Source organism: Melospiza melodia, chromosome 9 (assembly GCF_035770615.1).
Source record: "Melospiza melodia melodia isolate bMelMel2 chromosome 9, bMelMel2.pri, whole genome shotgun sequence".
Taxonomy (NCBI): Eukaryota; Metazoa; Chordata; class Aves; order Passeriformes; family Passerellidae; genus Melospiza; species Melospiza melodia.
The window spans coordinates 24,207,741-24,224,388 of record NC_086202.1 but is presented as its reverse complement, the minus strand read 5'-3'; the positions used below and the strand labels follow the sequence as shown (position 1 = coordinate 24,224,388).

The window sequence follows — 16,648 nt, the reverse complement described above, 5'->3', positions numbered from 1 at the left end:
GACTTATATTCAAAGGCTTCACATACATGGCTGATGCCTCCCCTACTGGAGAAAGGTACACAGGTGTTAAGTAACAGACCTTTGCCATTGTCATGACTGTGTTCAGCAAGGTGCTACTCAACACGTGAGTAGCTTCTCAGGTATTAGCAGGACCTTAAGAGAAGAAATTGTGGCTTCAGTTTCAAGTAATTATCTCATTTAATTGGTGTGGTTTGCAATACTGATCTGCTAAAGACACTAGCTGAGTAACTCTAATTGGGGAATAATCAAGGACTTCCCCTGTATTATTTTCCCCAGTATTATCCACCACACACTCACAGATCTATTTCCAATTTTTACGTGACGCAAATGGGTGCACGTAAAGTTACAACAGCAAAGGGCCACAACCTTCTGCAATAGGAAACAGAGCAAATATCAGGCCACCATGTGTGCAATACAAGACTGGGAGTAAAGAGTCTATTCATGAATCACTAATTTTGCTGGGAATATAGTTAATCCAACTTTCTAAGGTTTCTTTTAAAGAAAAGAAAGGTTTCTTTTCATTAAAGTGGGTGGGTGCACTGCATATCATATTTCATAGGGTTCCTGAGGCATGGCCAGCCTTCATAAAATGCCTGAAATGTGTCAAATGAAAGGGCATATCTTGTTAAAATACAAAACAAACAACATAATTCACTAATATTCCATGTGACCCACCTTTTCCTTCAGCTTTCTGATTCAGTTTCCTTGCGGATCATTGCTCAGGAAGCTGAAGCCACAGACTGCAAACAGCCTGAAGCAATGGGATGCTTACCTAATGCTGGCAAACAGAATCCAGCCTAGTGTGCTGGCACCAAGATGACACCAGAGAGTCAATTCCTGCACTGACTCACTGCTGGCTCTAGGCGTAGCACAAAATGTATTGTTTTGAAGAAGGCTGGATCAGAGTAGCTTGCTCCATGACACACAGGCTTGTTAACTTCTCCAGGGAGGGCAGAGACAGAGCTGATCTTCACAGCGCTTCACACTATGAACCACATGATATGGGATTTTTAACTGCATCAGAAATTATGCCTTCATGACAATAGCAGGAGAACTTGACATTTTTTTATGTCCCCTGCAAATTGAGATAATAAACACGAGTACAAGTTGATATGCAGCAGACCAGAGAGGGGCTTGCAGTGGCCAAGGGAAGGTGAACACTCATTCAAGGTGATCACTCACTCAAGGCTGCAGACCTGTAACTCCAACAGAGGCTGCCCAAGAATGACAGAGGCGTGGAGGCTCTGTGGAGACTGCCAGGGATGGGTGCTAAAAATCACCACTATCCAAAGCTTTCAATGGCAATGTTTACTTCATTCTAATGAAATCACCACTGCAAGAGGCCCTTCATCTGTTCACCAAACAGAAGTACTGTTGCAGAGTGAGCTTCTGCTCCTCTGAGAAGCAGTCCCAAAGCTGCATGCCCGCTCTGCACAAATCAGCCTCCCCAGGTAATAAAACTCTGCTCCTGCATCTGTTCAACAAGTGCTCTGACCCAGCAGTCAGAAACCAAATGAATTAAGAGAGTGAAAGCAAGTGACCTCTTCCAAATGGGTCATGTAACAAGTCTCAATTTACATTAGGTATTCAACAGCCTCCAAGTAGCAAGAACTTCTGGTCGTGAGCAGCTGACAGAAGTTAAGCCTTGACAAGAGCCTAAGGTACCTCCACAGTCCCTAATGGAGACAAATCTTCTCTCAGGGGCAGGTAGGCAGACTACACAAACCTTGCACAAATTTCATCATTCACCAGTATTAAATCCAGGGTGGTGATTATACTCTTTCATTTCCTTCTCTTCAGGGTAAGGCACTTTCCCCTCCCTACAAGGATTGCTTTTCTACTATATTTTTGTCTCCTGAAGTAATCTCCACTTAATTTTCTCTGTGTTTCACATAAGGTCCTGTTTTTCCCAAGAGTGTGCTCAGCTATATCTGTTGTCAGCCCATGCTGCAGGATTTCACGTCCAATAGCAATGTGATTTTTTCACATGGCACATATGTCCTCTGTCAACATATACCCTTTATTTAGTCCATTCCTTCTCCCTATGCACCCTGTGGGATCACTGCGCAGTTATTTATTGCTTTTGCCAAGCATTTAACTAGTCCAAGAAAGAGATACAGAAAGACTGTACCAAAAACAAACAGAAAAGCACCTCCCAAAATAGACTTAGTCCTTATGTTTGCTCTCCCTTTCACCAAACTGCCTGCTGGCATAAATTCACATCCCTGTTCACTGGTATGCTTTTTTTGGCTGCCAGTGTCTTGGGAACATCTCAACAGCTGGATTTTGTGCAAACCTACATTCATATGATCTCACTGTGTTCTCATATATGGCCATTTTGAAGATGAATGTGCTAAAGAATGCTCTCTCTGATGGCAATCAGTTACTGACTAAACTTCTCAGAACACAAATATGTTTGCATCATATTCTTTCTTGTACTCTCACATCCTCTGTCTTCTGAAAAACTTGCTTTACAATTTAATGGGCATTGCCACATACCCAGATTTTTTGTACTTTAGTTGCCAGTTGTCTTACCCTGCAGCTCCTTTCTGAGTATTTATAAATTACAAAAGCAATCTGAGGTAATTACCCACGATGACCAAAAATCTCAGGACAGGTAGTCCTACTGCAAAGCAGAATCCCACTTGGCAGAAATATTCTTTCTGGCTGCATTTCCCTGCAGTGGAAAAAACTACTCTCTGATTACAGAAACAACCCCTGGAGGATAATACTAGAGAAAACCCACACTATTTTGTTTAGTTCTCCATGGCTATCAGACCAGCACCTCACTGTAGTCAAACATAACACAGTATGCAAAAATATGCAGCAAGTGCCTTAGAGGGACTGAACTGTTCCTGCAGTCTGAGAGCAATTCAGGAGGAACCTCAAGGAAACGTGCTCTAAAGGGGGTGAGTGGCCTCAGCAAAGGTGGTCTGGAATGGAAATTGCCATATTTTTTACAGTGTGCCAAAGGGAAAACTGTTTCAATGAATGTTCATTGCTTTTTAGTGTGTGGCACGGAGGATGGCAGAGAGAGCTTGCAGAAATCCTCTATGAACAGGCTCCCTTTGAAATACAGAGATTGCATTGGGTGATTCTGCTTTAAAAAAGGACAGAGCCAAAGGACAAATGCATTCAGAAAACAGCAGCCAGCTATTCATAAATATTCTTCTTGTGCTCCCCAGTCCCCTCTCTTTAAAGCATAGACAGCACACAGATAACATCTCACTTCAAAACTCACAGCCTAACACATCAGCATCTCATACAGAAACACAGGGTACAACTGAGGCTGGACTCCCTGTTACCTTTTGCACTTCCCCTCTCAGGACCTGTTAATAAGAAATTAAGACTTATGTAAGTTTTCAGCAGGCATAATCAAATTTATTCTCAAAACAAGAATTTGAAATAATTGCAGTACACTACATAGTGATTCAAGCTAAAACACTGCTAAAAACACTGCCACTCCAATTTTCATAGCTAATTTAAATTTTTATTTCTTAAAAACGTTAACGTATTCAAACCAAGCCTGAGGGCTTAATAAACATGGAGGTTGTTCTATGCCTCATCAAAGTTATCAGATAAATTCCAGCCACAGAATCTGTTATTATTTTGCCTTGCAACTGAGCTTACAACCTAACTTGTTATGGAAGTCACTAAGAACGATTATACTTTGAACTCTAGGCCAGCATGTCTACAGGACCATTTTCGAATATTCAAAGAACTTGATTTTTTGACTGCTAGGGGGTTGGTAAAGACCAAGGAAATCTGTTCTAGCTTGCAGGGGTTTATTTTCAGTGGTTAAACCACTGTCTATCCTGAACAATTGCCTTTGGGATTAATTAGGATGCCTTACTGGTCTCTCATTTTTTCTTGCAGTAGTTTGAAAAAAGGTAACTCAAATGAACGCGAGGAATAATACCAGGAAGTAGACACCTTAAGTGTTTTTACATCAGCCTAGAGGGGTCAAAGACTGATACTTATCCAGTCAACACCCAGGAACCTGCAAGACAATGTTCAACCAGGATCCTGTTAAAAATCACACACATTGCCAGTGCTATTTTTGCATGTGATGTTACCAAGCCCAAGCAATTTCGAAACCCTGCCAAACTGAGAAGAGCTCAGATGAGATCAGGAGATCCTATGATAATGTCCAAACATAAAGCACCACAGCCACCTGTCCCACAAGACTGCCGCACATTGTACTGCCCAACGAAGATGTTTCTGTGCTCTTCAAAAAGAGCAATGGTAAAAGCCCTATAAGCTCATGAGATCTAAAGATTGGAAACTGTTTTCCAATGCTTTGCCTGCCCCAGATGAAATTCTACAGGGACAGACGCATCCAGCACCCCTTCCTCCTCCTTTCTCCCTTCCTTGCCTTTCCCCACTTGCTATATTTACAGCATCCAAAGCTTTTCATCGATTTCCATTGTAATCTGTGTAAATAAATACAAGCGTAAAAAACCCCAACTTTGGGGAGCCTGGGCCAGTTCCAGCTTGGCTGGATAGCTGGGCTGTGCATGGAGCTGGAAGGGTGTTTTTAAAAGGAGGGAAGCAGAAGAGAACAGCTTAAGAATCTTGGCTCAGGCTGGGCATATTTCCGCCTAACTCTGGCTAAAGCTCAGCACGAAGGGCTGGACGAGGAGCCGATAGGAAGCCGGGGAGGGAGGGAAGGGAGGGAAGGAGGGGGGGGGGGAGGCTGCGGGGCTCTCCAGCACAGCCACGGCACAGCCCGGGCAGGCTGGGACCATGCTTTTCCTCTGGGCAATGGTGTTTGCTCTAGTCCTGCAGGAGCAAGACCCTTCAGGTAAGTGACTCTGAACTTGCAAAGCAGAAACTGTAGCTTAGTCTCAGTATGGTCAAAGCCTTTGCATGGGGTGGGAGGGGAAGGCAAATAATTGCTTAATTTCTCTATGGACTTTCTGTGAAGGTGACACAGGTACGTGTCAAAACTCTCTGATTTGAGAGGTAAAACCCCATTTTTGTGACCTTAAAGTCTGTCCTATAGACATATTGCTTTGGTAGATCTGGAGATTTTTTACTTCTTACAGGAGATAGAATCACTCTACCTTCAGAAATTTAGGACCACATTGAGGTGCTGCAGACAGTGCTCTCAATTTCCATAATTACTGTTCTGGCAGCCGTATTAATATCACACTAATCCACTTGGAAATGAGATTGAAGTTCAAAGTGATTAGAGAAAGCTTTATTCAAAGCTTTCTTTTTAAATTTCCGGGTAACAGCATCACCACTTTGTTTCTTCTGCTTTGGACTGCTTATTCCTGAGATTTTGAGGTAGAGAATGACTTCTCCAAAAGCCTTGGGAGAACAAAATATAAACAGAGAACATCTGATAAGCCTGCATCTGAATTCTACTTTCATTAACAAGAGATTAGCACTGCATAACCTGTAATCACATTGTAGTGTGACAAAGCTATTCAGTTTGGCTAGTTCAAGGTTTACAGTCTCTGTGTAACCACAAGCCTGGCTTTCCAGCCTGTTTGTACTGCATCTTTTCTGCTGGCTGAGGCTCAGATTTATTTTCCCTCTGCTCCTACTTTCTTGACAAGACAATAGCTGTATTTCATGGCAGGGTAGTAAGATCCTATTACATTCAAAACATTTCCTAAAAAACTGTTAGTCCCTTCTGCCCCTAAGTTCTTCTAGTCACTCTTCCTTGCCCTGACTCCCTCCTTCTTAACTGGCTTTGTGATGTTTATCTCAGTGATGAACTGAACTATCAAGGCAACAGCAAGAGCACTCTAGCTTGTTTTCACTCCACAAGAATTCACTATACTCTTGTGAGTTTTGTAAGCTTCACCGAAATAAATGTGAAATAAAAGAAAATTTAAAAAGGCTTTTTCTATTCCCATAAAAGTAGGGTTTTAACCTAAAATAATTTGCAAACTCAGATAAAATTCAGTTAATTAGAATAGCATCTCAATAATAACTGCAGAGGAGACTAGCACTCAGTATCATGCCAGGTGGCAGCTACTCAGTCAGCAAACCATGTTTACTGTCTTAATGGTTTCCATCATGCAAAATGAGAAATTTTGTGTCTGTCATGGCCAGGGGAGCACCCTGCCAGACTGAAGGCTTAAAAAAGCCATCCCCACTTTCCCTCTGTTACTCTTGAGTTAGGAACAGAAGTTATGATTCCCTTGCAGAATCCCCCAATCTAACTCCCACGGGTTCCTCTTAAAAATTATTCAGCCAAACTAAATTTACCTTACAATTCAGCCATTAATGTAAAAAATCTCATATTCATAGAGCTCAGCCTGCAAATCATTCAGGAGGAGAGGCTGGCACGGGAGCCCTTCTGGATGCAACCATGCGCTCCTGCCACAGTTCACTGTGCTGGGTTCATTAGTGGGGCACTGCTCAAACGCAGCGCACAACGTAGCCTGGAGCACAATACCTGCCCCTTTTAAACGTGTTTCCAGGCAAATCGTTCCGGGGGACGAGCACCCCAAGAGCAAACACTGTGCTCCACACTGTGGCAGAGAGGTGCCCTGGAGCTCCTGGGTGACCAGCGCCAGCCCGCGCACCCGGGCCATCAGCGCAGCACCCAACCAAGCACCGAGCGCTCCGCCAGGGACAGCTTCCAGCCCAGGCGCCGCTGCTCCACACCGCGGCGTGATCTGCTTCCCAACAGCACAAGTTCCAGCCCGTTCTAACTACGAGTTAAAGTAAATCAAGTGTATGAATGCTTCTCTTCATACACCTAACGTTTTTTGAATTCTCAAGATGTTTTGAATCCTCCGATATTCACATGCAATATCAAAGCTGGGAAGATCTACAAGCTAAACCATTATCTAGAAAGGGGGGAAAAAAAAAATCCTTTCTGAACAGCCAGATTCTGCCCTAAATTGACCATTTGCATTATCACAGAGAAGCATTTTTTCTCTAGGAGATTAAAACACCGCATTGTAGAATTAAAGACACAGTAAAAACTTATGATAGATATCCTATTTTAGGCCTGACTTGGACTCATACTTCTCTACTAACAAATTAATAATGGTTTAACCTATACTCCATGTTATAGCTATTTCCTGTCCTTACAGAAACCCACCAGCATTATTGTCTCCAACACAAGGATTACAGTCCTTGCAGAACCCACCTTTGAGCTCTAACAAGGAAGGAGAAATAAAGTTTGCAACAACAAAATGTACCCCAAAACCACAGTGTTTTTTAAGATTGTGACTTATCTGGAGATCAGGGTGCAGTACAGAGCCTTTTATAAAGAGATTTTCTATATCTGTAAAGCCCTATGTTTTTATATATTGAGTTAAAAGGAATTTCAATTCTGTGGACATCATAACCTCTACATGTAAAGCAAAAGTTACTATCAAACTCTCCCAAAAAATGAGGAGTTCAGAAATATAGGACTCTTGTTGTTCACCTGCAGGATGAGGGTTTATTTATAAACACAGCTGATCTGCTCTGGCTGAAGCAGATGTAAGTCCTGGGCCTGAATGTCAGGATCTACTATGTATGTATGTGCATATATCTGCCCTTCTCTCACCATTCCTGAGTTGCTGCAGACTGCATGAACTGTCAGACAAGAGAAAATAGATCTTCAAGCAACTCCTTAGATTTGTTTAGATTTTAGGAAAAACCCTAAAATTATATTCTTTCATTTTACTTCTACTGCCATGACTTAGACATATGAAAACTACACAATCACAGAGCTGACTAATAAGTCACAGACTCACCCCATCCACTCCCCATGACCATCATTTCTATTACTAAACACAGAACAAAAGCCATGTTCTCAGAAAATTGAGAAACTCTTTATCCCCTGATACCAGTGGTTATCCTCAAATTCATTATCTCACATCCTCCACTTTCAAGTCAGCCTTAAGCACACTAATTCTGCACAACTTGGATTCTTTATGGATACTAAGACACAGCTCCTCTTCTTCCTAAACAACTTCCCCTTCTCTACACACAAGTGTGCCCCATAGAGCTTCTAGCTATAATCCTCCTAACATTTAGCCTTGGTTTCCATTACAAAGATGCATTCACACGAAAATAAATCCATAATAAAGGCAAACTTTTCTGGAGCCCAAAGCATCATTGTAAGATACAGCATGAAGCAGAGTAACATACCTGCTAATTATGTAGCTTGTGTCTCGTATCAGTCCAACTCCCTGTAGTCATTTTCCACTGCAGAAGCAAGTGCAAGAGGATATTTTCTGGCTGCTTGTTCTGGAGACCAGCATGCTGAAAACACTCTCCAAGCCAATAGTTCCCTCACAGGAACATTTAATTACTATCCTTCTTCCTTTGAATGAAAATACACAAAACTTAAGTGCTTCTTACAATCACAGATATGGTCAAATTGCAGAAAAAGGAAAGTAGTTTTTCAAGTAGCAATATTGCCTCTGGCACATAGCCATGGCAAGGGCCCAGATTTTTCTGTGTGTCAAAACAAACCACCCACTGGAAGCATGAACTATCCCTGGTCTTGTGCACTCCCTCTCAGTCTCCACTGCTGGGTAAATGAGAGATGGATCCCCTTATGAGAATTACATGGGTCACAACAGCAAAAGCTGCCTGTAAATGAAGTAGTTTAACGCAGAAATGTATGCTATCTACTCAGAAACAATTGCTATGAGGTCCCATTTCTGATTTTGCACATTTCACAAGCACAAGTGATGTGCCTTGTTGTTCTGCCATAAAAGCTAGAGCCTAGTAAAGGCGTGTGCACAGTTAAATATTTACATGTGTATGTATATATTTACATGTGTATGTATATATTTACATGTGTATGTATATATTTACATGTGTATGTATATATTTGCGTGTAAATATAAACAAACCCATGCAGTTGTCTCCAGTGTGAAGCATATGGCAGTGTGTAAGTTGCTAAGGAATTTTATTTATTTATTGCAATTCCTGCAGTCTTTATTGCAATCACTAAAGGGAAGAACTCCCTTATCTTTAAGATAATACTGACTGAACTCTAAAAAGAGGTAGAACTACCTGGTTAGAACTACCCAGAGGTGTCAAAGTCACAGGTAAGCATTACTGCTTCATGGATTACAGCCAGAAAGATGCTCTATGTCCAGGTAAAGATATGCTTCTGAGTGGCTAAGAACTTGAAGGGAATCTGTGCCCTAAAAAGTATTTTCAATGCAACACTTGCTATCCAAATAAATTATTTTTCATGTCCTAACAATAAAATTTTATTTGGCTTGAGTTATGTAGCACAGCTTAAAATGAATTTGGATGTACTGGTGATAATGAAACTGGTAGTGACACAGAAAGTTAGTTCAGTACTTCCAGAGCCAAGGATGCCCATGTAATTAATTAAGAGCTGACATTAATGGAAACTAACTTTGATGCCTTGAAGAACAGCCCCCAAAATTAAATATGACTAACAGTTTTAGCTTAACATAGTCTATGGTCTGAAAGCACCAGTACTGATAGTTATTAGTATCAGTTCAGATTCAAAGCAGTTGAATCTTTCCTGAATTCAGCTGCAAGTTATCTTCACCAATCACTTTTGGAAACCATGTTATTTCTTGAGCTAGCATTTCAAAATTACATGCAAATTTCAAAGTGGAATCCAGCATTTATATTTAGAGAAAAATAATTTAAGTAAGGGTCAACAAATCCATTCAGAAGTCTGTTGCATTCCTCCTACACTGGATAGTGGATTCATCATTTGAACATGATCCTCCAGTTCATGACCTTTTTCCTGTTGGAACATAAATCAATACTACTGCCATTCCTTTTCTCATCAAAGGCTGTCTGGCCACCTTATGCTCCATGCTTTAGGAATAAAATAATACTACTAAACCTAAGGCAGTGCAAGCAAAAACACAGAGCACAGCATGTTTTCTGGAAGAGTTAGTCATGTTCTCCTTTATTCCCCTTGCTCTATCACGTGTTTTCAGGTTTCCTCATTTGCCATCTGGTTCCTGTTTCAATCTCCCATGTCTCCCACTTGGCTTGTGGCCTGCTTTGTTTCATCCCTCCTGCCCTACTGAGCACAAACAAGACCTTGCAGTCAACTTTCAAAACCACACTGATCACAGAATGAGGCCAAAGAATTTGACAGATTTTAAGACCAATGGGAAACATTGTGGTCACTCACCTTGACCTTCTTTGTAATGCCGACCAAAGAACCCAACCCAGCAATTCCCAGATCAAGCCTGTAACTTCATTTGGAGCAGCAATGTGTCATTAGGAAGGTTACTTTAGAAGACCTAACAGATCTGTGTGGTCACATACTTCAGTTCTGGCAGTCCCAGTAACCACAGAAAATGACAGCAGAGAGGCAGTGCCTTGGGTTTATTCTGATGCTTATCATTAACTACTTGGATGATCAAAATGAACCATTTAACAGCACCTGGACAGAAAGAACCCTCACAGTCCCAGAAGGGAACTTCATCAGGGAGCACAGAGAAGGAACACCTTGTGGGTTGGGGGAATATATCAAATGTACAGGAGGCAGAAGAGCTTCACTGAGGGATATTCTTAATCAAAAGCCTCTGCTCATAACCTGCTTAGCAAGGCTGTTTTGATTCTTACTTCATTGCTCATTCTTTCCCTTGCTATAAAACCAAGTTTTGTACAGTCAGGCTGACCATAATACACAGATCTTGCTCTCCATCATGCTACTTCTTTCAAACTTTAGGCATGTTCTTCTAGCAAACAGATCCTTATTAACAACCAGTTCAGAGATGCTCCATTTCCCTGCTGGTGTCTGACTGCATCACAGCCCAGGGTGGTTAGAACTACTCAGATTTATGGGCACCATCAATGTAGCACAGAGGACTTAATCAGAGCAAAAAGGCACAAGTCGTTTTCTTATCTTGAACACGAGAGTTCTGGTTCTTGATGGAAAATAACCACCCTATATATCAAATAGAATGGATTTCAAGAACTTAACTGAACATCTAACTTGCAAGAAACATCAGGTGGAAATTTGCAGATGGGACATTAACTGAAAGGTAATGTTCTCTCTGCCATATTGAAATGTTGCAAGTGTCTGCATGAAACAATCTATTAAGTTTCAAATGAGATATTTAAGACATTGAAATATGCCTCCTACACACTTGCCTAAGCTGTCAGAAGTTGCAAACACCTACACATTTTAAATATGTAATTTATATGGAATACAAAGAACACTTCACTCTTAAAAGTGGCTAGCTTCAAAACTTACTACTAAAGTTGCCTCTATGCACTTGCTTTAAAACACAGACAAGTATAAATTCCAATTTACATTTTAAAAATGTTTCTTCAGTAACTCCAGAAAGCAAGTACCTGGAAGTATCCTAAGTCATTAGTCTTTTGCTTACATAGTTTGCAGCCTTCTGCTCTTCACTTGCTCTATATGATGACTGTAAAGTCACATGGTGACTCCATATATATGAAGTAGAAATGGTGCTGGAGTAGGGTCAGTGCCAAAGGCAGATTGTTCTTTCACCAATTGAAACAGAGAAGGGCAGTGCTCCTAGCAACACTCCACGTGCTCTCTTGGAGCACATGGAAATTACTGCTTTGGCTGAACTGCCTGACCATAGTGACCCAGATATGTGCCACATTAACAAGGGACCGGATGTGTCCTGTGAACAGCCCATCCCAGAGATAGAGCTGTGGCTTAAGAGGTAAAGCCAAACAACAGAATAACAAGGAATGTTTTGGGAAGCCAAAGCCTCAAGCCAGGACTGAGAAAAAAGAAGAAATCTACACTGACTGCCCAGCCACTGGCAGCTGAAATAGCCTGTTCTGGTGTGGTGGTGAAGGGGCAATTGCAAGAGCTGGAGCAGCTCTGTTCTGGTGTGAAAGTCACTAACAAGACATGGACATGCAGGTCCTGAGAGGGTTTCTCCTAGCTCAGCCCTCTCACAGCTCCATACTGTGCAGTCTACAACTAGACACACTTATGCTTATACCAACCCTTAGCCTTGCTAACATCATGTCAGGTGCTTCCTGAGACATTTAGGCTTGGCCTGTTTGTCAAAGTTTTAGGCACTGCACCAATTCTGTGGTTCTGAGCGATATCTTACAGCCCTGTCAAACTAGGACTTTGTCCTTCAGTATGGCCATTACAGCTGGTAAGGCAGCAAAGCGCTGTGAGCGATGGAAAGCTGTCTCCTGGGTCAGGAGAGGAACCCAAGGAACCAGGAGCTACTGAGCCCTGTGTCCCATAGCAATCCCTTTATCTCCTTCTCTAGGTACACACAAAGCTGTGTGTGTGTACACATGATGCACACAAAGCTGTGCAGCGCTTTGCTAAGCTCACAGGAAGATGCAACAATATTACACTGGCTGTACATCCCTGTCATGGTATGTATACATGTGCTTTGAGCAACTGTCAGTCCATCATTTCTAACCTCCCCACCTACAAACACCTGACTAGAGAATCAGCCACCACAATTTCAGTATCTCCACACTGTTCCAGTTATGATGAAAAAAAGACATGTCAAGAAGCAAAAATTTTGAGAAATAGCACAGTACACTTGACCACTAAGACAGTAACAAGACTCATAAACCACCACCACTAGCAGCAAAGAGGAGGAAAAAAAAGGGTAATTGCAAAGCAGCTGGTGTTGAAATACCTGCTCTATTTCAGCACTCTTCTGTAAACAGGTAGATGAAGTCTTCAGGATTCTGTCCTAACAGCACCACCTTCTGGTACTGCACTAAAAAAAAACCTAACCAAATCTCTGCCAAACCAATTTCTATATAATGCCCAGTAAGTCAGGTCACTTTATAATCCCCCCTCCACCCCCCAATTCCAAGGATGCCATTCCAACTCAGAGTACATCTCTTATGGTCTCCAAACTGCAGTGATCCTTACTGACACGTTTGCCATCACCTGACACCTACACTCCAGAAATCTTGGCACAGGCTTGAGATGAAGCACTGCAGCAGTTCCAAACCACTGCTCTGGCATAGCAGCACTGAAGACAGAATTAGATACTGCTCTTGTCTGTCTTACTGTTCATTACAACACAAGCTCAGTTTTGTCTTTGTTACAGACAATGACAGAATGAGTTACTGTTGCTTCCTCATTATCACAGCTGCTTCAAGCATCAAACAAGAGCAAAACCTAACTTAACATGCAGGAAGATATGTTATCACTTTAGCAGAGTTTAAAATATTCCACTAAAGTCCTCTGCACACCTTTGAAAATTTAACTGTTACTGAATGCTGCACAGAAGTTATGAAAAGCAAATAGGCTCCACTAAAGCATGGACACTATCAGCTACTGATCTTTCATGGAGCACAGCCAGCAAAATGATAAGTTCAAAGAGCAGGAGCTCATGAGTACTGAGAGGTAAACACAGATAACTGACAGAGAAATGTGACTTTGTATAGCAAAGTCAGCAAACGTGCTCAGCAATAAAAAAATTTTTATTGTTTCTCTTCCCATTGCAAAGTCAGACTGTCTGGGACAACCTTCTGGCAGAGAGGAACCATCAGCATCCATTTGCAAGGTGGACAAGCTTAGCTAGTCTTCAAAGCTTTACAGCACCAATTGCTTCTGAACAAAGTCTATGAGGAACTGTTGTGTTAGGCAGATCTTCCCAACAGTTAGGTTTGACACCCAAGAGAGAGTCACAGCCTATAAACTTACCCTACACATGTAGGAAAAAATAGATTAGGTAAAAAAAAAAAAATACATACATACAAAAAAAAACCAAAACAAACACCCACGGCAAGAGAAAACACCTTGTTCCAACCAACATGACACTTGTAGGCAACTACTAGGGCACAGCTGTAGTGATTGGAAAAGAAGTTCAAATCCTACATTTGGTTCATCAACAATGCTGTGTAGCATGCAAAATACCACTTCAGAAATCAGAAAGGCAATTTACCCTCTGCCAATGACCTGTGTCTCTATTTCCAGCTGCTGCTGATCCTGTCACTATGGCACCTGGAGTTCTGGAAACAGGAACCTGGTGTAATGAACACATGCTCCACGAACGCTTAGATATTATTGAAGAGGTAAGAGGGATTGTGCTGGCTCCTGAACCTTACCAGACCTCTGCCCTATCCTTTTGACCAAAGAAAAAGGATGTTTCTAGACAGTGTCCCTTCTTGACTTTATTAGTCAAGGTTGGACTACTTTTTTCAGATGTCCTATTTATCCATAAATCCATAAATCCATTATCACCAGGAATATGTAATCTTAATGAATTAAAAAAAACTGATTAACAATTTTTTATATATCAGCCTTTGCTCTAATGTTTATAATCTAAACATTCTAATCTGTGCCTTTAATCTAAAAATCTCAGAATCTGTATTTGTAAAGTTTCACACTGACTTATGGATAGATGTGAGTTCTGCAAGTGACTCCAAGACTGATAGAGGAATTTCTGCTCACCCCAGCTGACACTTAAGAGCTAAATGAGCTCTATGATGAGGATTCCAGGAAAGCTGCAAAATTTGGGGTTTTTTTCCCCCGGTGTCTTAAGCAGGTATCACAAGATACCTGTTAACTCAGCTTAACTAACCTGTTAATTCTCAGCTGGGGAGCTCCCAAACATCATGCTGTGGTTCTCAAATGGGAACATGACCTCTCTTCTGCCCTAGTCCCAGCCCTCATCCTTACACCCCATCAACTTCTCTTATCGTCCATGCAGATACTTTTATTGCATTTCTGTCAGAAACGAGAAGGAATTAAAAACAAACTAATGGAAAACTCCAAGAATTTAAATTATTCTTTATACAGGGCTGCTGCAACATAACTCTTGCACAACCGAGTGCTAATACTTGGTGCCACTAGAGGCCAGCAGAACACAAGGAATGTTTAAACCTGCAATGCGCATTACAGATTAAATTAGTTGCTGGCATTCAATGATATGAGGTTTGCATTTCTCCAAACACATCTGGTGCAATTCCTTCCACTTGACCCTCTGACTACCTCCTTTCTCCATTTGTCTCCCTTGTTTCCATTAGAAGGTAATAAAAACAGTGGAGCACCTAGAATCAGAAGTCAAATCACTCCTCAACATCATCAGTGAGACAACAGTGAATATCCCCACCGTTCCAGGAACTCCACTTATAGACATCTTTGATGGTCAGTATCTTGTCAGGTATAACCTAAGTTGAAAAAAGGGTTACATATGTTATTATATATGCCATATTTTCTCTCTAAAGATGTGAACTAATTCAGCTCAGAGTAGGTAAGGCCTCAGAACTGGGGGCCTCAGGACCCCAATTGCACGTCCAGCTTAGAAAACCAGATTTCAACAACCTCTGAAGGCTGGGAGCAAAGGAAGCAACTCACCTTAGAACGGCAGGACAGACTAGGTAATCTCAAGCCCTTTCCAGATTTAAGATCCTGTGATTCTTTAGCTTCATGTGTGACAAAATACAGGATGGCATCAAGATTTTACAAAATTGGAGGTATTGCCATTTTGATATCCTAAATCCAACTTTGATATGCAAGCCCCTCACATAAAACATGTTCCTGGATAAATGATTTTGGAATAAATTAAATCACAACAGAAATTAGTTGGATGAGACCACCTCTTCTACTCACTTTCTTATAATGCTCCATGATCTTCATCCTCTGCCTAAATATCAACAGTGCATTTAACAAGGTGAGACACTCTTGGTGGAAAATAAACCACTTGTGGACAGATGAAAGCATCCACAGACATGTTTATAAAGTCAGTTTTGTCAGTGCTGAGCTGTTTGTTCATTAAGGTAGCTGTACCTGGGCACACCACAGTGCACTTACATGATGGAAGTAGGCTTGAAGTAAACAGCAGCAGAGTTTATGCTGGTTTTTGGTTCTTGCTGTATGGATCTAGAAACCATGATTGATACTGTCCTCACCAACTTTGTTATCCACTGAAGCGTACAGTTTTCTGTGAGGGGCAGTTAACAGGTTAATTGTTAAGTTACTCCCCTGCAATGGAAGGGGCTCTTCTAGTAAAAGTGAAAAATATTCCAGTAACGCATTGCAGTGAATTTAAAACAGAAATCAGCACATTTGCAGCAAATCTATAGCAAGTACTATTCAGATGGATCTTGCTACAACTGCCAAATTGGTCAAGAATTAAAGATTGGACCTTTCTTCTATGATTTTGTGCATCAAAGTGACAATTGCCCACTTTAGAGTAGCAAGATTCATGTTTTAGAAGAGATTTATCCATAAAGATTGATCTTGATCTCATAACCAAAAATAATCACATAAACTCTTCTCTATACAGATACCAGCTGAGCACTGTGAAGACAGAAGACAGCTGAATGTAACAGTGTGGGTGTCATAAACAGTTGCACTTCTGATCATTTAATAAGCTTGTGTTTGCATAATTTGTGCAGGGTGAACAATCCTCAGCTGTAGTTTGTCTTCTGTGTTGCTGTGCTTTACAATAAAAAGGTATTTGCTTTCAGACACAGTTTTAAACTTTGCATGCTAAATCTTTCAGGTGCCCTACTTTATCAAAACTGCATTTCAAATGTCAGTAAAAAAACAAGATAGGTGGTGTTCAGGACTAAAGCACAGCTAACAAACGTCCCTTAATTCAAAAGCTTCCTCCTTCCCCTGCAAGGAAGTGAACCCTTGCTATTGGTTTCAGCCAACAAAGATACACTTTCAGCTGCAAACTCCTCTCAAGACATGCTCAGATTGTCTGACAGAAATAAGGGTATGGTC

At 41.3% G+C, this 16,648-nt stretch overlaps 1 protein-coding gene across 1 annotated transcript; it reads left to right on the top strand.

Annotated features, from left to right (window-relative positions):
- The first annotated feature begins 4,709 nt into the window (after positions 1 to 4,709).
- On the top strand, positions 4,710 to 16,387 carry PLAC9 (placenta associated 9). The gene is made up of 4 exons (XM_063163897.1): positions 4,710 to 4,825; positions 13,889 to 13,986; positions 14,941 to 15,061; positions 16,203 to 16,387. The coding sequence occupies exons 1-4, from the start codon at positions 4,768 to 4,770 to the stop codon at positions 16,211 to 16,213; spliced, it is 288 nt and encodes a 95-aa protein (XP_063019967.1). The 5' UTR covers positions 4,710 to 4,767; the 3' UTR covers positions 16,214 to 16,387.
- The last annotated feature ends 261 nt before the right edge of the window (positions 16,388 to 16,648 follow it).

What these genes read in the sequence shown, in the direction of transcription:
- PLAC9 (XM_063163897.1), top strand. Translation starts at nt 4,768, where the DNA reads ATGCTTTTCCTCTGGGCAATGGTGTTTGCTCTAGTCCTGCAGGAGCAA. An exon ending in GCAGGAGCAAGACCCTTCAG is followed by an intron (nt 4,826 to 13,888) that starts GTAAGTGACTCT and finishes CTCTATTTCCAG; the next exon opens with CTGCTGCTGATCCTGTCACT. An exon ending in GCTTAGATATTATTGAAGAG is followed by an intron (nt 13,987 to 14,940) that starts GTAAGAGGGATT and finishes TGTTTCCATTAG; the next exon opens with AAGGTAATAAAAACAGTGGA.